Genomic DNA, 25,803 nt, shown 5'->3' with positions numbered 1-25,803 from the left:
GTGCATTTCACACCTATGGCCATTGACTCTTAGTCTTTTATATTAGGTGTTAATGAGTTGCCATGACATGTACATGTACACCCCCTCCCCAAAACACACTCACACACATGCTAAAGTTTCTCTCAAGCACTGAAAGAGTTAAGGGAGTATGCACCTGTCCTAACACACCTGTCACAGGCTTTGAGCCAATCAGAGTACAGTTGACAACCTGTAGGGTGGATAAATAGAAGAGGCGAAGTGGATACAAATCAAACCACTTCATTCATCAGGATATAAACATACTCACGAACAAACTTTTGACACATAGAGGCACATTTCTGAGGAAATAAGATCACAAACTAAGGATTTTATCTCCATTGCCTGTCAGAGGAGTCATGACCAAGGAGATTGAGTAAGTGTCATGGGTTTTCAATTTATTGTCATCATTGTATATGTTTATTATGCTCTAGCTCAGATTTCTTTGTATAAAGTGTCTTTAGTATTTTTTGCTTAGCTGTGTTGAGCACAAATACCAGAAATGAATATATTGTTACAAAATGAATGTACTATAATTGCTAACCAAAGAAATATGTAAAGCATTTTTATATGAATGGATAAATGTTTGTTTATTATGAAATATTTATTTAGACAATGTCTAGAGAATTGCCATTTTTTAAATTCCAGATTGATCTGAAATAGCTCAGAAACTGCATTAGTAGGGTGTCAGAATTTGGGTTTGCAGTTTCACTGCTCTAAGCTGTCTCTTCTGTTAGAGAAGATGAGTAATGTCAGATCACTCTTCACCTCCTTCTGCTTATGTGCAAATGGGGCCCCCACATGAATAAGTGTATGGGGAAAATTTTACTGAAAACTGACACCAGGACCAAAACACACTTTCTCTCAACTTCTGTGTCTGTCACCCACAGACAGTGTGGTTTAACTGTCCTAGGGGCCTGGGTGCACAAACACAGATGGAAACAGATATTTTTTTTTTTTGCTCATGTGTCTGAGGCTGAGGTTTCTGTCAACATCCAGGGGACTTGAATTACATAATAAGGATATTTAATATGCTTTAAATTTATGAAAGGAAAAAAAAACTAAGCATGTCTAATAGGGAATGAAATACATGGAGCACTCTGACATTCAAGAATATGGAATATTTTATAGAAATATTATGTAATTTGTGGGAACTCCTCTTTTACTTAGTGTGAGCACAGGTGCCTAAATAGCTCTGTTTGGATTTAAGTTTACCACTGCAGACCACCACATTGCTAATCCTAGTTGTTTGGCAAAGACCCAAAGCCAATCCATCCTCTCCCTCTTGGAGTAGTTAGCGATCCTCTTCAAATACTTGTCTTTTGTTTGCGGTACTTGTGTTAAGTTGAAATTAAGTTCCCTTCATTTTAGCATTGGTTCTGTACATTGTTCCACTTCAAGAGCTTCTACTCTTGGGAGAATAGGCATGGAAAACATAACTAATCAGAAAATATCAGACTTTCTGTGATGTATCTAGATCTTTTTATTGCTTTTGATCTCTTAAATTGTTGTTTAGTTTGAGGGTCAATTCTTAAGGTCAGCACAGATAAACAAGTTATGTACCTTGACATTATTAAAGTTTGTGGTTTTGCAACTGAAAGTCTTGTGTATACCAAAGCCAAAGTTCTGTTGCTTCTTATATCACATTGCTACATCACATTTCAAATACAATCTAAAATCACTTATGCTTGTGACATTTCTTGGGAAGGCACGATGTAGAATCTATGTTAATATCCCCCCGTTCTTTCCCCCAGGGCTCTCATGGTACAACAGAACGAGAGTTTCAGCTACTCATGCTATTCAGACAACTATATTATGGATTCTTGGCCCTACGTGGACAGCGGTGACCTCGTCAAGACTAAACCCAGGCTGTCATCAGATGATGACCTTGCCCTCAACCTCCTCTATGACACCTGCAAGGTAACACAGAAAGGACATTTTAGTATTTTCAAAATGTCCCCCTTTCCACCATAATTGTAAGATATTTTCCCTCATGGTTAAATTTTGTTTATACGTTTATTTATTTTAAGACCCAAAAAGAGCAGAAGATGACATCACGTGCCCGTGAAAGCAACATGTACAAAACCATGGAGAGGTAAGCTTGACTATATACTTTTAATATGACCTATGTTCTAGGTAGAAGACGAGATGAATATATGTTATGACAATAGGTCATCAAGGTGTGAAATGCCATTGTTGCACTGTTTTCTTCTTTCTCCAATGTATTGGAAGGTTGAGTAATTTAGCCTAGGATTTTTTGAGGTCAGAGCTTGTTCAGCTTTTAATCCTCTTCTTCAACCCATCCCAAAAAAGACTGAGTCATTACAAAGCACCCTTTTGTGCACGTGAAAAATCGCTGTCTACCAAGCTTGTTGGTCTCTCTAATGGCAAACCCTGCCGAGAAACTCAAACAGAAAAAAAATATCAGCATTAGGCAGCAAACAGCTCCCGCCCAGAGTGTTTGGATTTCCTTTTCATGCAAAGAAAGCTCCATAAACAATGTAGAGATTGAGCAAATCTTTTATTGATTTGAACACTTTTTTGTCATGAGCTGACACTGTGTGAATAGATTTCCTGGACAATACGAAGAGTTATCTATGATTGATTACCATTTGCACAACTACAAAAAAAATTAGAACTTGCAACTGGAAGGTTCATTGGTCTCCAATCTCAATTTGTATTTTTTATGATTGTCTCTTAGGACACCCAACGGTTCTCCTCCTGAGCTAGCAACACTAGAGAATGTTCACATAATGAAGCTGCTTTCTGAGAATATTTCTCTCAGTCAATCAAAGCAACAATTGCCAGGCACTGACAGCTACACAGGGGACGGCTACGAAAAGCAAGTCATCAACAACATCTTCGACTCTCTCCTATTTACAGCATCACAGAAGTCATGGCAGCCTGACCAAACCTATTCAGAGCCTAACCCAGAGGTTTGCAGTGTATTTTTTAACCAAACACTTTCCATGCACTGCAAATGCACAAAAGCATATTAATATAACATTAACATTAGTGTTTTGTGCTACATACAGCTTTCAACTTGGTTGGGGAGAATTTTGCTCTGTTATCTTGCTTCTTTGTATAATAATACATAAAAATGCCATGAACTTTGTCATGAATACCTGAAACAGGTGCTTTGTTCTATATAATTAACATCAACTTATGACACATCTGTTTGTTTTCTGTTCACAGCCTCTTGCCTACAGCAGTACCTTTGTGGGACAGGCAAGCCCTGTATACGCAGACTCCTATTCCAACTCTCCTCCTGAAAGATACAGGTGAGTCGTTTCACTCGTACTCCCTTTATAAATGCTATAAAAACAACAGATATTAGTAAGCAGTAGACTGATTAGTGATGTTAAATAAAAAGTTTTCTTTTTACCCCCTTTTAAAGGAATGACTTCCAGTTTGTTCTTGGTGCCCCACAAGCTTCCCAGCACAAGACTACAGAAATACCCATGGTGTACCTCAATAAGGGGCAGTTCTACCCAATCACCCTGCAGGGAGTGGACAGTTCTGCTGGAGTGTCATGCACCAAAGTAAAAGTGAGTTATACTTTCACATCAATCAGGACATGAAGGATAGAATTCATGTTTACCAAGTTCCAAAGAAGACTGAGCATTACTAGTTAGTTCTTTGAAAATTTCGCTTTAAATTTTGTCGTTTACCTTGAGAATTGGAATCGTGCAAGAGCAAAGAAGCTTCAGGGCAAGCTTCCTACACCTACACCAAACCCATTCATACAATTCCTGCCCTGTTCTGCAGCCCCTGCAGATTATAATACTCTTAAATTTAGAAGGTGGAGAAGGTGTGACAGCTTTGTTTGAAAGCATACACTTCTATAGTCTGTAACAAAGCAGAGAGAAAGGGGTATTAGTGTGGTGACTTACAACATTTCCAGGTAAATGACAAAAAGACAAACATTTGTCCTACTGGCATTCACCACTCTCTAAAACAACACAAGATGATTAACAGTTCCAAATAATGCTCCTATTTCTTTCTATATCCTCTCTCTGTCTCTCTCTCTTGATCACTCAGACGGTGATCATGGCGGTGTTTGAGAATGACAAGAGTCCTGAGATGCAGTTAAAGTACTGGAACCACTGGCATGCTCGACAGCCAACAGTTAAACAGAGAGTCATTGATATTGGTGTGTATCTTACTATTGCACTTACTCTAGCAACACATAAATAGAATGCTTTTGAAATCCTTATATGCACTCCAAAAAATATATTTTTTTTTTAATAATTATTTTTGTCTAATTTTCCAGTAAAAATATATACAATTCCTAAAAACAAGATATATTTACAGTAAAATAGTGTAAACGTGTTCAAATTAAGTGAATTTTCTTACCCCATTGGCATTTTTCCCCTTCTTATTTTAAGCAAAAACCTCACATGATTTAATTTTATTTATGCTAAAATAAAGAAAAAGTAATTTGTATTACACAAAGATACTGTATTCTGTATTCTATTTAGTCTTAATACCCCATTAAGCAAAATAGAGCAATATAATTTAAGGTGAAGTGATTTGCTTGTTTTAATAAACTCTTCTGTATCTTCTGTAACTCTTAGCTGACTACAAGGAAGTCTTCAGTGGGTTAAGTAACGTGGAGGAGGTTGCTTTTAATGCACTGTCCTTTAACTGGAACACCAATGAAGAGGCTAAGGTAAGGCCACATACACACAAACACACACACACACACACACACACACACACACACACACACACACACACACACACACACACACACAGTTACATTTGCATAATTGATGGGTTGAAGGGATGATAATTTAGATGAGTCTCAAAGAGCAGTGGTATCTATGGTATGTGGCCTTCAGGCACATGTCATCATAGGGAATGAAGAGAGAATAGAAAGAGAGAGAAAGAGGGAGGGAAGCAGGGAAGGAGAGAAAGAAAAATAGGGCTCCAGCTTCAGCATGCCCCGAAGGTAGTTATGGGTGGGACAGTGAAACTCACATCAGGTGGAGCAGAGAAAGAAAGAGATAGAGAGAACATTAAAGAGAAAGGGAAAGCAATTGGTTTGCAGAGAAAAACACTGTTGCTGCTGTAGTAATAACCTGAATAATTTGAATGAAACATTAAAGGGATTGTTCACCAATATATGAAAATTCTGTCATAATTCACTCACCTTCATGTTGTTCAAAACCCATATAAATTTATTTCTTCTGTGGAACACAAAAGGAGATATTAGAGAGCCTCATTCACTATTCACATTCATTGCATATTTGTACATACAATGAAAGTGAATGGTGACTGAGACTGTAATTATGCCTGACATCTCCATTTGTGTTCCATGAAAAAAAAAAAAAAGTAATATAGGTTTGGATCGACTTGAGGGTGAGTAAATTATTTTCAATTTTGATACAACAGTATCCTTTAATTTTCAATGTATTTTCTTTTTTCCTATATTTGTATTAATTTATTTTAAATTTGATTTAATTAATGGTTTTCAGTGTAGGGGGATGTGTTATTTTATGACTGTTGTACAGCACCTTGTTTAGCATTCATGGTGCTTTTAAGGTGCTTTATAAATAAACTTGACCTTGACCTTGAATGTACCACCCACACTGTGCCAGTGTGCCAACTCAATTGCCAACTATGTGGCATTAGGACCAAATGTTGAGTTTGGAAATTAATAATAAACCCAATTATTAATTTAGTCTTCCCAGTCTCCAAAATAATTATTTTACTATCCAAACATGCCTGATCTTGCCATATTGTGATCCATATAGACACTCCTTTTCTTTTGAAATCAATCTGAATTTCTGAACAATCATTCATGCCATCTTTGTGTATGACACATATAATGTGTCTCACCCCTGATCCTTCAATTTGTTATGACGTAAAGAGACTTTCCAAAGCATAGTTTTGTTTTTATGGTGTAATAATTACAGGCCTGTGCATGAACCAAGTAACACATGTTCTGCCATTCTGAAAATTTCATTTACATGTCTATTTATCTCTATGTAAATGTAAAGCACAACTGTGTCACCTTGTTGTGTAATAAAGTCTGGGTGTAAATATTTAGATACTTCCTTGATTTACAAGTGATGTTCAGATTTTTCATGTACTGGTGTCTTATTAATGTATCTCTTGATTCTATTACAGGTGCACATTGGCATCAACTCTCTGAGCACTGACTTCTCCTCACAGAAGGGGGTCAAAGGTCTTCCTCTAAACCTTCAGATAGACACGTATGATTTCAGCACAGGGAGCAATCGTCTCATTCACAGAGCAGTGTGTCAGGTCAAGATCTTCTGTGATAAGGTGAGCCTCATAATGTGCAACATGCAACTACTCCTAATATTATACAGTACATTACGAGCCAAAGGTTTGGACAAACATACTCAAAACTTTTTAAAATGTCCAAACTATGTCTGAACTTCTCTTATTATAGCTTCGTTGACTCTAACAATAGCTTTAAACACTATTGGAATTCTCTCAACCAACTTCATTATGCATCCAACTGGGATGCTTTTAAAACAGTTTTCTTCACTATTTGGTCTAAATCATCCATATATAATGAATTGTAAATTACATTTTCTAAAGAAATTCATATGCCTTTTATATTTGTCATATTTTAAAAGCATTTAAGACATATTTTAAGCATTTAAGCATAAGCCTTTAGATCAGTCAAGTGGGCCCAAACTGGCGTTGTTTATTGTAAGAAACATGTCAACCCAAAAGGGAATTGCATGTAAAAGAATGTAATATCAAGCTTGCATGCATTCAAAGGTTTGATGAAAAATATAACTTGGATCAGAAACATTTAATTTTAATAGCAGGGCGTGCTCAGTTTGTAATGCATTGGATCTCCATTATAGAGATATACGCATAGTCGTGACTCACCTTACCGGGTTATTTCCTCAACAAAAAAGTGGTATAAGTTCCACTTACCACTGATCTAATACTACCACATTTTCAATGATGTCATCATTTGCATTAGGGCATAAAACAAATACACACCAAAGTATTTGTGATTTTCTTTCAATCTGTTTTTCCATCTCTCGCCCTTACTCTGTCTGTCTGGTACCTCCATCTTCTTACTCTTAAGACAAACTATTGATCCCTTTGTTTAGCTGATCAGATAAATGTTTAGCAGACTAGACTGCTCTATCTCTTCATCTCCCTAAAGCCAGTTTGTGTGTTTCATGGTGGCCTTAACTATTAGCTGTTTTGACAGTGCCTGATGGGATGGTCTGATTTTTTACACGTCTGACAGGTTTAGCAGCGGCAGGTGAATTGAGCACACTGCTGCATTGCTGTGGTTTCTCTAGATGGATAAATTGCATGTCTACCACACAGCTGGCACCTAAACTATACATGAACTCATACTGAGTTGTTTACAAGACCTATAGTTACAGTGTTTTATGATTCTGATTAAAAATGGTTAAAGTAATGTTCATTGTTTTAAAAGTGGCTTGCAAGCTTGTTTAAATGTTTTTGCATATTCAAGATGGTCTACAATTGCTCAGAATCTAAATGTCCGAATGTCCTTGAATGTTTGCAGGGGGCAGAGAGGAAGATGAGAGATGAGGATCGAAAGAGATCCAAGAGGAGGACCAAGAATGTGTCAGACTCCAGCAACAATGGTGAGTGCATTCAGTCACATAATTACAACCTGAGAAACTCAGGGTACACACTTTACCACCCTACAAGAAGCGTAAAGAGAATATGCACTCAAAATACATACCTTCCCCCACACTGTGTCCTTTTGTGATCTGCTATCAGTGCAAACTAGAGTTCCATTACCTAAGAACCCTGAGACCAAAGCCTAACCAGGAACCCAAATCTGAACCACTCAAATCTTAACTGTCAGCTTAAATGAAACAGAGAGCCTGTTAAGGATGTTCCTCTTCATTTGACTCAAGCCTAAAACCACAAAATAGTTTAGACATATTTTCTTAAAAGATGCTTAAAAGCTACACCACAAGTCCCAAACTTAAATTTCCTGGAGATCACTATCTAGGTGTTCTTCGAGTGAGTTTTCATTCCAAAGGAGAAATTCAAGCTTGAAGTACCGCATACATTTTTTTGCACTTAACAGTCAGCAGGGGCAGTCAACGCAACTCCAGCTGTACATTGAAATGTTGATATGTGATTAATTGCAATTAATTAATGGACATGTCATGTAAATAATTTCAATGAAATTGACAGCTCTAATACATTTCAATATATTAGGCTACAGTTCAGCAATCATTTAAGAGAATTATGACATAACATTAAAGGTTGAGCCAAAAAGTAGAAATGAGAATAGAAATGCGCATTTAAAATGAACTTATCACTTGAGGGGCCATTTTCATCTTTTTCAGTCTCCTGGGAGGTAGTTTGAGGCCCCTACAACCTTTTCCCCAATAGCAGTTTCAATGCTTTTTCAGTGGTTATGCCTGCATATGTATTCATCATACATTTTAATTTATTGTCAAAATGCTTTGAGTGTTGTATTAAAGCTGCATTATTACTCTACCCAGGTCATAAACAGGCCCTGGTCTCCAGCTCTGTCGGAAAGGACTGCACCTACTTTAAATCTTTAGATGATCACATCACACAACCTGTCTTATTTATCCCAGAAATGCACTTCAGTACCATGCAGCGCTGTGGCCTGGTACGTCTTTTACACACACACACACACACACACACACACACACACACACACACACACACACACACACACACACACACACACACACACACACACACACACACACACTCTTCCCTATATCCTAGGATATGTGGCTTACCACAGCATTGTTCAGTCATGTTCGTCAACATCGCAATGTGTAAGCATGGGAGCAAGAGAGGAAAAGTGTGGGAAAAAATGCAGTGGGAAAGAGGTGGGCTTAGAAAAGAAAGAGAGAAAGTGATCTCGAGATCAGACATGCTAAATGGTGTGCTCTTGAGTTTACATGACAGCAAACGAAACTCACCTCAGGATGGGATGGCCACGCTGACTGACACAGGGATTAACCCATGGGAGCTCAAACAAACATGCACATACACACACTTATTATGCTGGTGTTGAAGAGATGCTATTAAGCCATGTTTACACAGCCTAAGAGACAAGGAATAGATAATGTTCTGGCAAGCCTTTTTCCCACAGTCGAGCGTAGTGTATGTCAGATTTCAACATAACTTCAACAACATAACATACGTTGATGTCAGTGGCTTAGCATTGTAACATATTCCCAAATAGGAAGTTTCCTCCTCATGTTCAAAGAAGAATGTCACTATCACTGTAATCATCAGCATGTGAACATGCAAGCACTAAGAAATGAAGCAACAGTTTTATGACTTATTAAATCTTTGATCTTCTCTGTTTGTTTGTCTAGGTGCCCCCTGTCAGTTTGGAGGAAAGTGACCGGACATCACTGAAACGTATTAACTGCTACACAGAAAGTGGCGACCAAAGCAACTCCCCGCCAAACAAAAAACCTCGACGAGATGAACAACAAAGAGGTACGGAAGATTCTAGATCAAGTGTAATGCAGTTTTTGTCATTTATAAATTTATCGACTTGATCTCAATTCTGCTTATTCGAACACTCAGATAGAAATCACAGACTCTTAGTTGCAGACTATTTTGATGATAAGAGTGTTTGTTTTTTCAGTTCTACTGTACGTAAGGCGAGAGACGGAGGAAGTGTTCGATGCCCTCATGTTAAACATGCCAAACCTCAAGGGCCTGAGAGAAGCGGTAAGTTTTCAACCGCTGTTACCGTTAAACATTTGTGAAGATCTCATTTCAAAACATGAGAGAATCGTTTCTAAGACTTGACTCATGTGCCTTCTCAGATTTCAGAAAAGTATGGTATGCAAGAAGACACCATTGGGAAAATCTTCAAGAAATGCAAACGAGGGTGAGTAAAATATCGCTAACGTTTCCAGTCAAACTCGAAGCTACTGCCATTTTAGAACTGGGTGAAAGATTTCAGTAGACTGCAGCAGCGGCTGTAGGAGATTCATTAATGGCAAGCTTAGATGAAGTCATGAGCAGAAATAGAGCGATGTTGAAATGTCCTCTTTAACGGAGATGAATGACTGTTAAATTCTTTTCTTATAATCTGAGTGCCATCTCAACAAGCTACCTGGAAGAAAGTCGACAGACCGGGTTGACAGGAGATCTGTAGTATTTGGAATGTTATGATTGCTGCTCCCCTTTAAAAAAGAGGATGAATAAAAAGCAAAACAAAAGGAGGAAGACAGAAAGATTTCAACATACTGTAGGTAGAGTCATCTGACAGTGTGTGCTGTATGTTTTTGCAGGTTATACATTTTGAAACAGGAGAGATGAGGACTTTGATAGGAAGGTACTGATTGTGTCTGATTGTGTGAGAGACACTACGTGCAACTTAATGAGCCCCGGCTCCGAGAACTCCATTTATCTCTCTGGTTGGTGATCACCCATGACACCATGTAGACATTTGTGCTTACCTGTTCATTCTTCCACATCGGAACATGTATGGGAATAACCATCAGCCTGAATAACTCACTTCAGTGCATCATAAAGTAGATGGATTTAAAATAAAGCATATAATTGTACCACCACTAATGACAGTAGGGATTGTTGAAAACCACTGTCACGCAATAAAAGATGATCCCTTTAAAGGGAAAGTTCACCCCAAAAGGATAATCTGTCATCATTTACTCAGCCTCATGTTGTTTTAAACATGTATGAACATAATTAGGAGATGTAGGTTTCATTACATGCAAAAAAAGATGCAATTAGAGTGAATTGTGAGTCTACCATACTGCCTAATATCTTCTAATTATTTTGCCCGGAAGAAGAAGAAAAACAGTTCCATTTTAGGGTGAACTATACCTTTTAGGAGCCACTCTGACCTAGACAGACTTTTTTATCTTAATCATCCTAGCCTTGAGCTGTGTAACTTGGAGCTCAACTTTCCTCAGGCCGTTAGATGATGATATGGCTGAGGGATAGGAGACAGGTTGAGCTGCATTCTCTCTCTTCTCTCTCGCCCCAATTGTCAGTCAAACTCCTTCCACCTTCAGGGCTGGGAGAGCTGGCACAACCTTGCTGTTTGTCTGTCATACACACGCATATGCATCACTGCATTAGACGAACGCTGGCCCATCTACCTGTTGATGTCAACTTTTGTGCAAATAATTGTGTGAGCCAGTCATAAGATTGGAACGTGTTAGATGAGGATTGATTTTAAGGATCTAAATCAGGGTCTGGCCTTAGGGATGTTTGTTGAATGTTTTAGAAGATGGTAAAGGAATGTTTGAGATTTTTTTTGTAGTTGGTTGGACACAGTTCATCCAAGTGCATCAGTTAGTGTCACTTAGCTCAACACAGTCAGTTTAAAGGAATATTCTGTGCTAACAAATTAAGCTAAATTGACAGCATTTGTGGCATAATGTTGATTACTACACAAATCTGTTTTGACTTGACCCTCCTTTTCTTTAAAAAAGCAAATATCTGAGTCACAGTGAGGCATTAACATTGGAAGTGAATGGGGCCAATCCTGAAATAAAATACTCACTGTTTCAAATGTACAGCTACAAGACATAAAGAATATATGTGCATGCATTATTTTAGTGTGATAATCTCACTTACTAACATTTTCTGTGCAAATTTAAATCCAATTTTCAACTTCGCTTCTGAGACCGTAAATCTGCGTATCTTACCACGTGTCTCGCTGTGCATGACACAGCGGAGACTCCGCATGTGGAGGCTCATGCTACTCTCCGCGATCCATGCACAAATTACTACATACCATTGAGAAATTTGGCCAATTTAGGCCAATTTGTTTGCTTAGGAGACCTGGCTGGAGTCACTCTGCACACCCTGGATTCGAACTTGCGACTCCGGGGGTGGAGTCCCGTCCTTCATTTTTTCTCATTCTTTCACATTTCAATCTGGAAATATGTCAGATAATTAAAGTAAAATGGGTTGCAAGTGCCTATTTAGAATTAGTGTTTAGACTTTTTATTGAACATTTGTGACATTACCTGCATGGTTGTGCACTTTTGGTTGGAGTTCATGATTTGTAACCCATTTCTCTTTGTCTTTTTTACCACCATTAGGATATTTGTGAACATGGATGACAACATCATCAAGCATTACAGCAATCACTCTGCCTTCCTCATTGAAATCTCCGAAGTCATGGTCAACCACTTCCAGATCACACTCATGGAGTTATAAATGACATCATCAACCAGTGACATGACACCTGGTCCTGCTGGCAGCTTCTGTCTGCACCTCAAATTACAATATACTGCAATCTCAGAGCCAGATTCTGCAGTGCCAGAGCCATTGCCATGGAAACAAGAGAACTCACCTATCCTGCCAGTTCTGACATTTTCAGTTTGAACAGATACCAATTCGCCTGTATAAATACCATTTACCTCTTTTATACTTTTTTATTATTTTATAACATGAGCAATTATGATCAATAAGTAAAATTCCTTGTAAATAATAATTGTAAATAGACATAAATATCATAATTTTGTGTGTTGAATTTATTCTAAAATGCGTTATTTGTTATTATTTCAATTACAAACTTGCCTTTTTTTGACGCTGCCTCTTCGCTGCCTATGATAAGCCATCATTTCTAAAACAGGATATGAGGTGTATCGCTTAATGCTGCAACGGTGGTTTGTATATTTTCTTTTCTTTTTTTTTTTTTTTTATCTTGCCGCATGATACTTCACTACAATTCCAGTAAGGCTATCAGCCTTTTAGTTTCATATCTGAAATACTCCACACACCTGTGTGAGAGTGTTTCAGACTTGTAAGTCACACATTTCCACCCTTACAGAGCTGCATATTTTTCAGTGTTTCTCTCACCAAGACTTTAGTGGCCAGATGTTGAAAACTGGCTCCACGCATTTCGAATCTGTGTTGCTGTAATGGTTGCTAGGACAACAGACCCTTTTGTCCACCAACATTTAGAGAAGAAAGTTCGGATGAACCACTGCAATGTCGAACTTGCCCAAACATCGGATTAATTTACGGGGACTTTTCAGTTTGTGTATTTTGCTTCACAAAACTTGTACATTTCAAATGCTTTGTATTGCTGTCATTCAATACTAATATACCATATCTGTGTTTTCTATTTTTACTGCCTCTGCTTTTATAAGGAAAATAAAATTAAAAACATATTTATCTGATTTTGTCACAGTTTCTTGTTACAAAATACCTACAAAATGGGAACTTGATAAATTAGTTGGAATGCTCTCCAATCTTTATTTACAATCAATGGGACATTTTAGGGCTGCTTGAATGAAGGAGGTCTAATACCTGGTGGCAGTTGCTCAGTTGGCACGTGCAGCCATAAAGCACGTGACTTGTATGTGGCCTTTTCTTCATGGGCACTCAGTTCTGGAACATTACAACATTTCAGCTACTTACTTATTTTCATCCTGAGCTAAAACATGTTTATTAGAAAACGAACAAATGAATCCCCAAAAGAAGTACAAAAAATAAATAAATTACAAAATTCTCTGTGCAAGATGTTCTGTGTGTGTGTGTGTGTGTGTGTGTGTGTGTGTGTGTGTGTGTGTGTGTGTGTATGTGTAGGCTTAGAGGATAGAAAATAATATTTGCTCAGTAAAAAATTTTAACAAACCAAATCAATGTAGTATCCTCATCATAATGTAAGTATACCAAAGTTTTGATGTGGATTTTTTTCTCTGAATCTCAACATTTGAGCCAAATTTGTCTGCCACAAGACAGATCAAGACACATGATTACACGCATAACTTTGTGTTTTGTCTTTGTTAGAGATCGACCGATAGTGGATTTTGACAATACCGATAACTAAGGTGGTGGAAAAATCAGATAACCTATTAATCGGCCGATCGTTTTTAAAATCAATTTCTAGAATGTAAAAAAAAAAATCTTAGATGTGAAAAAACGATCTTCTTTATTAGGACAGGGAAAGACATAGAGGCTACAAACAAAACAAAATGAACAAAATTGCAGATGCAATCTACTGTGCAAACAAATCCAAATAATAACCAGAAAAGGGGATTTAGTGCATAACGCAGGTATTTTAACTATAACCAAGCCCGGAATTCACCTTAGGGTTGGGGAGTAGCGAAATACATGTAACGGATTACAAATTTAAAATACAAAATATAAGTAACTGTATTCCACTACAGTTACAATTTAAATAATTGGTATTTAAAATATAGTTACATTCAAAATGTTTCATTTAATATTTAGTCCTTTCAGATGGAAAACATTTATACATATATATGATGTGATCAAAAGTGTATTTGAACAGCGGTGAAACACTTTCTTATGATGTGTTACATTCTTACGAGCAGACAGAGAAGAAAGTTTGGAGTAAGTTTGGAGCAGAAGAAATAGAAATAAATCTTGTGTAAATTATCAATTTACGCTAAGCTAAAATGCTATTTCTGGTCATTTTACATGCACATGAGATATTTAGGTTTTTCAGAGAATGTATTTTTAACGTGCATTTTGTCTTAATGTACTGGCAGAGTTTTTATAGTCAAAACAAGTGAAAAAATCTACCAGTGTTGAATAATCAATCCAAAGTATTTAGAATATTGTCACGATCCCCTGTTGTCTGCCCCGTGTTTCACTAGTCAACTGTCTTAAACTACAATTCCCATAATTCCCGGCCCTCATCACTGCTAGCACTCAGCTATTGTTCTCACCTGTTTGTTGTTTATTCCTCATTACCCCTGTGTATTTAAACCCTGCTGTTCCCCCATTCCTTGTCGATCGTTAAATGTAGACGTAATGCCTGTTCCTGTATGTGTTTTGACCCTGTGCCTCATTTGTGTTCTTGTTTAGATTTCAGTTTCCCATCGTGGATGTTTGTTTTGTTCCAGTGTCTACCTGTCATTTGTATTCATTTATAGTTTCATTAAAACACTAGCCGCACCTGGATCCAGCCCTCTTGACTTCCCTTCTTCAAACATAACAAATATGTTACTGATCTTGAGTAATCTAATGGAATATGATACAAATGACATTTTACAGCATGTATTCTGTAATCTGCAGTGGAATACATTTCAAAAGTAACCCTCCCAACCCTGGCAGCGGCTGCATTTCCGGTGAATGTGAGAAAGTTCCGCTGGCATTTACCACAGTGTAAATAACTAGAAGGATATAATACCAGAATTTAGTGATATGGACATATAAACTATCACACAACCACAGAATGCACAGCAGAATTATATACCAATGTTGGATAATTTTCAAAAGTCAGTATTTAAAGTAAATGAGTAAGTAAACGTCTAGGTTACGGATGTAACCTCCGTTCCCTGATGGAGGTAACGAGACGTTGTGTCGAAGAAGCGACACTAGGGGTCTCTCTCATCCAGGAACTACACAGTGGTGGAAGGGAATCTTTATAAAGACGCGTCCTGAAAAGGACATTCAACGCCAGCTGTGTATATGCTCTTTCAGAGAAAATAACTCTTTTAGACAAGTAAACTCTTTTACTGCGCTGTCGAAGCCCAGGGGCAAAGCTGCACTGCCGTGCAGAGAAGGGAGAAAGACATGCTGATATGTGTCGTAGATCCAACAGTAATCGCTATTCAGAGATGGGAGGAACAGACTGTGACTCGCAGCTCTCTGCATACACAACCAGTCGGCTCCGAAGAAAATTTCTGAATGAAACAGATGCATTTCCCTCCCTTTATACCCGTATGTCCGGGGGCGGGACATGCAAATTCTGTCTGCCAATTTCCTTGGCCTTTTCTCATAGATCAGAGATGCGAAAGGCTCTCAAGAGAGACCCCTAGTGTCGCTTCTTTGACACAACGTCGAAGTGAGCGACAGACGGGGAACTATTTTCTTGTTGCTGTGTAGTTGTATTGAAGAGATGGTAATAAAATCTGCTTCTTTATTACCGAGATCGGGACGATGTAGTCTTTCTTGTCTCATATGTAACTGCATAACCTCCAATGATGACTTTATTTATTTATTTCCAAAGGCATGCTGAATGAGAGCTCTGCATATCAGCTTACTATGCACTGCTAAGAAAGAGAGAATGCTCTTGTACCGATGAGAGGATGTACCGATCCTGTTCAGGTGTTGTTACACATGGTCTGCCACTGCGAGGATAATCAGCTGTCCTTCCTGTCTCCCTGTAGCGCTGTCTTAGGCATCTCACAGTACGGATAGTGCACTTTATTGCCCTGGCCACATCTGCAGTCCTCATGCCTCCATGCAGCATGCCTAAGGCACGTTCACACAGATGAGCCTGGGCATCTTTCTTTTGGTGTTTTCAGAGTCATCAGAAAGGTCTCTTTAATGTCCTAAGTTTGTCCTAAATGTGACCTTAATTGCCCACTGTCTGTAAGCTGTCAGTGTCTTAATGACCTTTCCACAGGTTCATGTTCATTAATTGTTTATAGTTCATTGAACAAGCATGGAAAACATTGTTTAAACTCTTTACCATAAAGATCTGTAAAGTTATTTGGATTTCTACAAAATCATCTTGAAAATGCAGTGCCCTGAAAAAGGGACATTTCTTTTTTTGCTGAGTGTATAAAGCAGTATAATGTAGTATTTTTTTATAGCTAAAATAACTGGAAGTGGCTTGTACCGGAAGTGGTCCACATTAAAGATGGATAATGGTGGCACCCTAGTTTAGCTGAAAAATAAGGTGGATAAACGTACAAATTTTTCTGGACTTTTATTTTGAAAGAACGGAGAACTGGTTCTGTTAGAATGCTCTATATTTAAGTAGTTACCAAATCAAGTTTTTATAGCCTATATTGTGAGATTTTTTAAATCATCATTCAACAAGAAAGTTGGAGATGATGTTCAGTATATGCTGTGGGGCACGTTTATATAGAGTCACATTTTTCTTTGCATGCTGTTGCTTCAATTTAGAACACATGATTATCAAAATAAAATCTGCATTAAGTAAGGTTAACAATATGGATGAATATTGTGAATGATCAAAGATTTAGATCCAACCAATTCCCACGAGGTGTCAGTGATTGTTTTTATCACTGTTTGAGTTATTTCACTTTAGAGGCTGCTGTTATACAGTAGGAATAAAAAACTAAAACTTAGTTCCAAAATGCAACTATCGGCACTGATTAATCAGTAAAACCGTCTTTGTAGGGCGATATTGCTAATTGCATTTTCAATTTCACCAATTAATCAAAAAAGTTAAAGCGAAAGAATCATCATCATTTAATAGTGTATCATAGTTTGTTTAAGGAGTTTCCATCTGTGATCAAAATTGAGGCTCTTAATCTTATATGTTATCGATCTCCCTAACTGTTATATTTCCTTCCACACTATCCTTGCATTAATCCATGATATTATTTATCTCCTCTCCATCCTTGTATTCATGGGGACTCTGATTTGTCTTTGTAATTTGCTTTAAGTCTGCAATTCTAACCACTCTGAAAGTGTGTTGCTACAATTAAATGCTTAGTAATGGAGGTAATATACCAAAAATAAGGTTGTCAGGGCCTTCTTCAATCTTATGATTATATGGATTATCTGTTTGATTTTTGTATTTCAATATATTTTCAATATGGGTAATAAGTATAAAATATATGTGTAATGGGCCTTATGATCTTCACAATTATGCTAAGAGCTCAGCTTGGTGGTCTAAGTTCATGTATGGCTGTTTAGCAGCCTGATTGACATGTTCCTTTGAGGCTTAATAAAAAGTTTTTGTATGGCTCTTACTAATACAAGTAATATGAAGCTGTCTCTTTAAATTAATCTTCTTTCTCCCTTTTCTCCTTCCCTCTCTCTCTATATATTTCCATATCTCTATTCTCTTTTAAGATCCTCTGGTTGCCTTGAGCAGGCAGACCAGATAGTGTAGTCAGCACACGTCAGCCTTTCTATTTGTTGCATGTGTCTGTGTGTGTGTCTCTTTGAAACAAGGACGGGGGAGTGTATGGAAAGAAAGGCTCATACAGAAAGAAAGAGAGAAGACAGATCCATCTCAAAATGAACAAGGAGAGCAAGTGAATATCACTCTTCTACCGATCCCTTGTTCTTCTATGGACAGAGGAAGAGAGCATTTCTGCAGAGAGGTGAGTGGATGAGAGCTGTGTTTTGTGTGTGATGTGAGCTAATGATGGAGGAGATGAGTGAATCCTGCTGAAAAGACCAGCATATGTTGTGTTTTGGATACTGGTGTTTACAGAAGGCTTTGTTAAGTGTTTATTTGTCATATCACCCTCATGTTGTTTCAAACTATATGAGTTTCTTTCTTTTGTGGAACACAAAAGAAGATGTTTGGCAGAATGTTCAGGACTGAGAGTCTCAGTCAGCATTCACTTTTATTATATAGAAAAAAGATGCCCATTTTGTGTTCCATGAAAGAAGGTCATACAGGTTTGAAAAAACGATGCCAGAATTTTCATTTTTGAATGAACTATACCTTTAAGGTTAACCTTAAAAAATGGACCAGCATGAGAAAGACAAGACACCCTGCTGGTTAATCAGATTTACCTGCTACAGACCAGCAAAAACCAGGCTGGACTAGCATGGAAATTCATGCTGGTCAATGCTGATCTTTTCTGCAGGGTAGCAGCACATCCTCAAAAAAGATTTTTTGCTGCTCGTTTAATTTACTTAAAGTTGAACTATGTAAGAATTTTGGTTAGAAATGAACAAATTGGCATTATTGATTGAGTACATAAACAATCAGTGTTCAAAACAATGACATTACCGTACCCCAATTCACTATGGTAAGACAATAAAACTGATTTGTATTTTGAGCTGTTGGATCGGATTTGGTACAAAATGGCTGGGTTATGTCATTCGTCCTTACGTTCGTAATGTTCATATCATGTTCATAAACAAAGGAAAGAAGAACCGGCTGTCTCATGTTCCAGCTGGAGAAACTATGTTAAATTCAGTGAGTAAAACTCACACAGTTCACAACATTGCTGGAGTCTGCATGGAGGTATATCTGTTCTCTGTTTGGCAAAGTTGTTTACCTGCTGTAATGCTTGGATTTGTTGTCTGGTAGGGTTGTTGAAGCTCATATTGCTTGTCATGCTTGTATGAATAAAACATTATGAACTTCTGAAATTGACATCTTGTAATTATTATATTGCATATTTAAACATTATTTTCATGTTTAAAAATTTATATTTTATCCCCATCATTCCTAAATACTCTTTTTATGTTTTTAGTTTACAGTGTTATTGTGTGCATGGCAGAAACATACTATTGTAGTATTACGGTTTATTTGCATTATCAGCTGAGGCTGTACAATATAATTTAAAAATAATAAAGTCTTCTATTGAACTTGTATCTACCATAACACGAGTTTCACCTCTTAAATTGATAAGTATACTACAATACAAACATTAACATTAGTAGATAAAACATCATGTTAAAATATACCGGTAACAGTTGGTTGAGGAGAGTCCCCTGTTCTCTTGGTAAATTGCTTTGAGTGTAGTATCAGAAAAGCACTAAGTGTAAAATTCATTCATTCGAAATATGTAAATAAGAGTGTTTTTTATGTTCATGAAAGCAGATGAAGTAATATTCAAAATTTAAATGTGAAACATAACATAATACCAACACATAAATAGCACTTAATGATTCCGGCTCTAAATATCTCCCAGTCATGATCACACACAGGTAATGTCTGGATAAACTCAAATAAGGAGATTCATCAGACAGAAGAGCGGTGCCGAAACATGCTTGCAATTTTAACATTCAACCACAGATATTGCTAGAGAGCACAATGTTGCGTAGTGCAGCCTAGCAACACAAACCTACAACAACTTGATTTCCTTGCATTCAATCCATTTAAATTGTAAAATAAAAGTTTACTTAATCCATTTGAGTTGGGACAACATTAATAATTTTGTGGTGTTAATGTAGCATTGATTTCCAAGCTTTGCCTGGGACTTGATAGGGAGAGTAAATGTGAAAATTAAGTGATTTATTTTAATGTGTTTTTGTGATTGAATAAGGGGGATATTTGTTAGTGTTTAATGTTTTGTTATGTTGAGATTTATATGAAGGCGTTTCAACGCCATGAATCTGCGCACGTTATTGACGCTCGCAAGCGCGATAGATTAAATCCACGCGAGGAAAAAGGAAGAACTCGCGAGCGCATGACATCTGCGTGCAATACAAGATCTCGCACATGAGGACATGCCTGACAGCACGCGCAAGACAATTCCCCAATGTCTCCCGCGCTATCTAATCTCATCTGCTGTTTATGGGCAACATATTTAGCAGGGTATCAATTTATTGTCAGTCAATTTGCTGATGACACTACTCTTTAAAAAAAAAAAAAAAAAAAAAAACAGCAAATACCTTAGCACTTAAGTTTATTAAGATTTTCTCAAAAGCTTAATTTCTCAAAATGTGAGTTATTGCCATCCATGATCATCCTAATAGAACATTGTATAATATCACAATTAAAAACGACGTTAATAATTTAGGTATCTGGATATCTAAGTCGGTGGATAATTTAGAAAAATTTTATTTTTATAAAAATGTAGAGAAATGTGAATTAATTATGAATACTTGGCTGCAGAGAGACATAACGATATTTGGAAGAATTATAAGTCTTTCTAGATTAATTTATCAGTATAACTCACTAGCAGCTTCTGCTAAAAAGATTAAAGAAATAATTTGAATTTTGATTTTATATGGAAAAGGAATTATATATGGAAAAGTGATATGATTAAAGATTATGAAGACAGAGGTTTTAAGACGATTGACTTTGACATTATGAATGGGGCTATCGAGCTTAAATGGTTTAAAAAATGGTGGCATAAGTTTTCTGTTACAGTGTGACTTTGAAATCTCTAAACTCCCTGTAAAACTGTCTGCTTTTCACAAACATGTACTATTATATCGTAGGCCTACTTGTTATTATATACTATTAAAAGCGTAAGTAACCAATTATATTTTAGTTTACAATTAAACGAGTAAAGCTAACCCCACGACTAACAAAAATAAAAGTGTTTGAGCGAGCAAAACCAGCAAATGAGATTAGATAGGCATGTCATGCGTGCGCGGGATATTCCCGTTTCCTCGTGCGGCAATGAACTACAATCCGCAAGTGTCATTCTTCATTGAATATGTTTCATCTTATCAAATATAGTACATTTTCTAAATTGTGCATTAAAGTACTTCTAACCGGTATGCATTTAACACGCTAAAACTACTTTAACTATTTAGTTATTTGAGTTACATTGACACTTATAATTATGTTGGCTTTACCCAAATAAATTAAGTTCTTTCTACACAAAGTGTTTGCATTGAGATTACATAGTAATTCTAAATTAAGAAAACTCATTCCCAACATGCAAATCAATTGTCCACGATTGTTCAAATTCAGCTAACGAGCTATTTGTTTGAGTAAGTGTGAGAACGAAACAGGGTCATCAGAGCAGGCCAGAGCTGTTTCTTTTCATGCTGCCTGAAGAATTCTCAGTTATCACCTCTGCTTTTTTTGTTCAAGTTCTCTGTGAAATCTGATGTGGGTAGTTTGTATTCAGCGTATGAGCCTGTTTATCACTGCCATTATGATATGTGTTATTTTCTATCTGTTGAGCCATCATTTGGAAAAACCAATGTCTCCTTCCAATCATACCACCATGCTGTTTTTCCAGATATTTCATAACTAATGCAGTGTGAAAGCAAGTGTCAAAAGTAGCAGGTGCACTCACGATTCATTTATAACTAGAGGAATGTAATTAGCCACATTATGTTTGGTGTGGCAAAATGTGTTTTGTTTATTTGTGTGTATACCAATGTCCCCTTTATGTGTTTGTTTTTTGAGTTGCCATGCAACAGAAGTGACTAGAACAGGAACAAGACTGGAAATTGATACAACGATAGATACTAATTTAGTCTAAAGTGCATACAGCGATTGACGTGAGTTGTAATTTCACAACAAGCAAAGTGTGGCAATATGCACCCACACCCCTCTCGCAAATACTTTTGTAGGTGATCTCGTAGAGATGATGGTTAAAGGAATATTCCGGGTTTAATGCAAGTTAAACACAATTGTAAAACATTTTTTTTTTGTGCATAATGTTGATTACAACAAACATTAGGCAATTCAGAATTTAGGTAAACTGCAAAGGACAGTTTTTTGAGGGTTGAAAGGCAGAAGTGTATATTTTATAATAAAAAAAAAAGAACACATGAATTCGGTAGAATTTTACAATAAGGTTCCATTTATTAACATTAATTAATGCATTAGTTATCATGAATAAACAATTAACAATATATTTGTTACAGCAATTATTAATCTTTGCTACTGTTAGTTAATAAAAATACAGTTGTTCATTTTTAGTTCATGTTAGTTCATAGTGCATTAACTAATGTTAACTAATACAACTTTTGATTTTAGAAATGTATTAGTATATGATGAAATTAACATTAACTAAGATTAATAAATGCTTAATAATTATTGTTCATTGTAAGTTCATGTTAACTAATGTTGTTAACTACTATTAACAAATGAAACCTTATTGTAAAGTGTTACCATGTATTCTTCTGTTGTAAAATTTTGAAATAACATTTTCATAGAAAATGTTTGTAAGTGATTTTATCACACTAAAATCATGTTAACACACATATTGTTTATGTCTTGTGGCTAAACTTTTGAAACAGTGAGAGTTTTACATTTATGGATTGGCCACATTCACTTCCATTGTAAGTGCCTCACTGTAACCCAGATTTAACCCAGATGAAAATTTGTGGTAATCAACATTATGCCACAAAAACCGCTGATTGACCTTAACTTGTATTGAACCCGGAATATTGTTTTAATGACCAATTAGACGTTGCAGACTCTCTTCAGACACTTGTGGAATAATATTAGTCATCTGTAGAGTGTTTATGCATTAAAAATGCCCTTGTTATTGCAGCACGTCATTCGAATGTCTCTTTTGTCCTTGTCTTCTATAACTGTGAGTAAGTGTGTGTGAGACAAACATTTAGCTTGCGCCCAGATGTCTGGCTCCCTATCTACATCTAAAATGTCCTCCAGACTATTTTAAGATGTATCTGATACACAAAAACTATATCAACTATGACACAAACCTACATTTCAACTCCAAAATATCGCCAAAGTCAAAGTATGTATGGTTGCAAAACATAGAATCAGATTTCACACACACTTGTAGCTGATAGCACAGGGACCAATTCAAATATACCACAAAAGATGCAATCGTAGGATCGTCCAGTTTACAGTCTCTTAGCAACAGATGAGCATTCACCTCCACTGTGCTGGTTGCCAGGAGTGACAACGTTTCTTAGAGCTCAAAGGAGAGTCATAGGCTAAAAAGACATGCATGTACACACAGACACACAGACACACACACACACACACACACACACACACACACACACACACACACACACACACACACACACACAAACTATCTCTCTCTCTCTCTCTCTCTCTCTCTCTCTCACTCTCATTCTTTAGATCTAACAGACTGCATAACTAACAGCGGACAGAAACCTTGATTCCATTTGCACAGATGTGGAATAGAGTGGAATGTATGCCTGTGCTATGATTTGCATGGAACAAATCTTCTAGAATTTTATGAGTGGAATGTTTAAAAATCAAATCTAATTTAAATCTGATTGTTTTCAGCAGATTCTTGGTGGTGGTGACAGCTGTTTGGCTCAGCTTCACGTTTAACATCATCCCTAAAGAGAGTCAACAGCGTCTTGTGGCCGTCTACTCAGCTGCGCATTGCAAAAGGCAGTCATCTACAGGATGCACACTCCTGCGTCCATGCTGATGGGGGTGGTGTTTGCACCCTTGGGCCTTGTGCTGGTATTTACTGCAGCAATCACTCCTCAATGGAGAGAAGGACAGGCGCGGTTGGGCGCGGCAGGACGGGGTGGAGCCACAGAGCTCCTCCTTGTCCGTTCAGATGGCCTATGGGAGAGTTGCCTGCAGGTGGTGCACTCTGAGCTGAAAGAGTGCTGGCCAGTGTCGGGGTCCTACCAGCGAGATGCTCGGGTTCGATTGGTTCAGGGCATGGTGCTGTCATCTCTTTTCCTGTGCGGCGCTGGGATTGTGCTTGCGAGCGTGGGTGTTCGCTGTTGGACTGATATCCCTCTCAGGAGTGTAGCAGCAGCCGGTGGCCTGTTGGTGGCGCTAGCGGGTGTGCTCAGTTTGGCTGCGTTAGGGGTGTACACTTGCCACCTCTCAAAGCTAGGGATCGAGGTGGATTCAACTGTATCTGAGTTGCAGGGGCTCAACATACACAAACCACCTCGACTAACGCTACACCCGGCCGGGTCACTCTACTTTGGGTGGGTTGGTGCTTGGATACAAGTGCTAGGAGGGGCTGCACTGCTGTTTGGGTTCAAAAGTGTGCAGTGTCCATCCTGTCCCAAACAGAGACTCAAAGACAGTGCCGAAATGTATGAGGTGAACTGTTAGATTGTCAACCCAAGCAGGACATTTCGAAAAGCTCATCCCTTAAAGGTGCACTCAATAATTCTAAAGAAATGACTAGTAATTTTGAAACATATGTATAAAAACCTGACCTCTCATGTGAGATGAAGAGTTCAGTAATATCAGTAATCTTATAAAAGCTCTTTTATTCTACATGGAGCAGGGGAGACTCAGTCATTCATGAATTACTGTGCATTGTGAATTTCCACAATGGCATTGGTAGCTGAAAACAACTGTGTTTGCATGATGCAGCATCCAGGCCACTAAGTGTCATTTTAAGCCATACTTCAACATACTTAAATTACTGAGTGCACCTTTAAAGTAATGTTCCAGTTATATTTAGTTAACAGCATTTGTGGCATAATTTTGATTTCTATAAAAAATAATTTAGACTAGTCCCTCGTTCATTTAAAAGAGAAAGAGAGAGAGAGAGAGCACAAAAATGCGTTTAAAGTAAGGCATTTAAAATGGACATGAATGAGGCCAGTGCATGAACACTAAAATACACTCTCTTTCAAAAGTATATATATATAGTGTCGATTCAAAATATTTTGTCATCAACATGCCACAAGTACTGTTGACATAGCTTAACTTGCATTGAATCCGGAACATTCCTTTAAAAAATAGCAAATGGGCGTTTGTTTATGTAACAGCTATGAACCATGATTTGCAACTTGCTAGTCAGTTGCAGATGGAATCTGGGGAGGGACATTCTCATTCTAGAGAGCATTTAAAAAAAAATGTGTAGTGCAAGATGAGTCATTAATATTTTTGGATCCTTACCTCTAAAAAACAAACAGATTGTGACTTTTAAATGTATATATCTGCTAAATGTTCATTTGGTCAACTTTTATGAGTACACTACCATATAGAAGGCTTCAAATATAAAAGTCACAAAACTTTTGTGGGCTTTTCTTGTTCTAGTATGTGGTGTCTTTATCTATTATGACATAGCTCAGAATTTACAGTTTATTAATCTTTTCAAAGCTGTAATAAAATGAAGTTTTTTGGCTTTTCCTGCTAGTAGTTGAGACATTACTATGTGTGATGTCAGTTAAGGCTAATGGCTGATAAACATATTTACATTTGGACATAAACCAGCAGAAGTTCTTTATCTGTGATATAACAATCTGTAATTAATAACTGTACTTGATTAGACTGTAAATATGTGTAATTACTTGCTATAGTCTGTTTATCTCAAACTATCTATTGGCTACTTGTCATGCTAACAAATGCTTTTACGGTAAACTGCTTGTTTGGGTAAATACGCAGCTGCTTAGGAATCATTTGTACATTCCTACACGAACATTACAAAAAGCTGAGATAATTGTACTTCCCTGTGCAATGTCAATTGTCAAAATGTAATTAAA

At 37.2% G+C, this 25,803-nt stretch overlaps 2 protein-coding genes across 3 annotated transcripts; both read left to right on the top strand.

The window, feature by feature from the left end:
- The first annotated feature begins 259 nt into the window (after positions 1-259).
- Positions 260-13,168, top strand: LOC127656530 (grainyhead-like protein 3 homolog). Its single transcript, XM_052144902.1, has 15 exons — positions 260-391; positions 1,770-1,935; positions 2,046-2,110; positions 2,717-2,951; positions 3,211-3,296; positions 3,413-3,563; positions 4,057-4,168; positions 4,593-4,687; positions 6,151-6,309; positions 7,553-7,634; positions 8,514-8,647; positions 9,372-9,498; positions 9,650-9,735; positions 9,834-9,898; positions 12,090-13,168. Exons 1-15 carry the CDS (start codon positions 375-377, stop codon positions 12,205-12,207), a joined length of 1,698 nt encoding a protein of 565 aa, XP_052000862.1. The 5' UTR covers positions 260-374; the 3' UTR covers positions 12,208-13,168.
- Positions 13,169-17,907: 4,739 nt separating this feature from the next.
- LOC127656722 (claudin-23-like) lies at positions 17,908-25,802 on the top strand. 2 transcript variants are annotated; one of them, XM_052145200.1, is made up of 2 exons: positions 17,908-18,056; positions 23,621-25,802. In XM_052145200.1, the coding sequence occupies exon 2, from the start codon at positions 23,744-23,746 to the stop codon at positions 24,416-24,418; it is 675 nt and encodes a 224-aa protein (XP_052001160.1). In that variant the 5' UTR covers positions 17,908-18,056; positions 23,621-23,743; the 3' UTR covers positions 24,419-25,802. The 2 variants fall into 2 exon arrangements, with proteins under 2 accessions (XP_052001160.1, XP_052001159.1); XM_052145199.1 differs by having other exon boundaries at positions 23,618-25,802.
- The last annotated feature ends 1 nt before the right edge of the window (position 25,803 follows it).

The sequence above is a fragment of the Xyrauchen texanus genome, chromosome 16, assembly GCF_025860055.1.
Source record: "Xyrauchen texanus isolate HMW12.3.18 chromosome 16, RBS_HiC_50CHRs, whole genome shotgun sequence".
Lineage (NCBI taxonomy): Eukaryota > Metazoa > Chordata > Actinopteri > Cypriniformes > Catostomidae > Xyrauchen > Xyrauchen texanus.
Note: the sequence above shows the minus strand (reverse complement) of the source record. Positions and strands in the feature narration are given on the sequence as shown.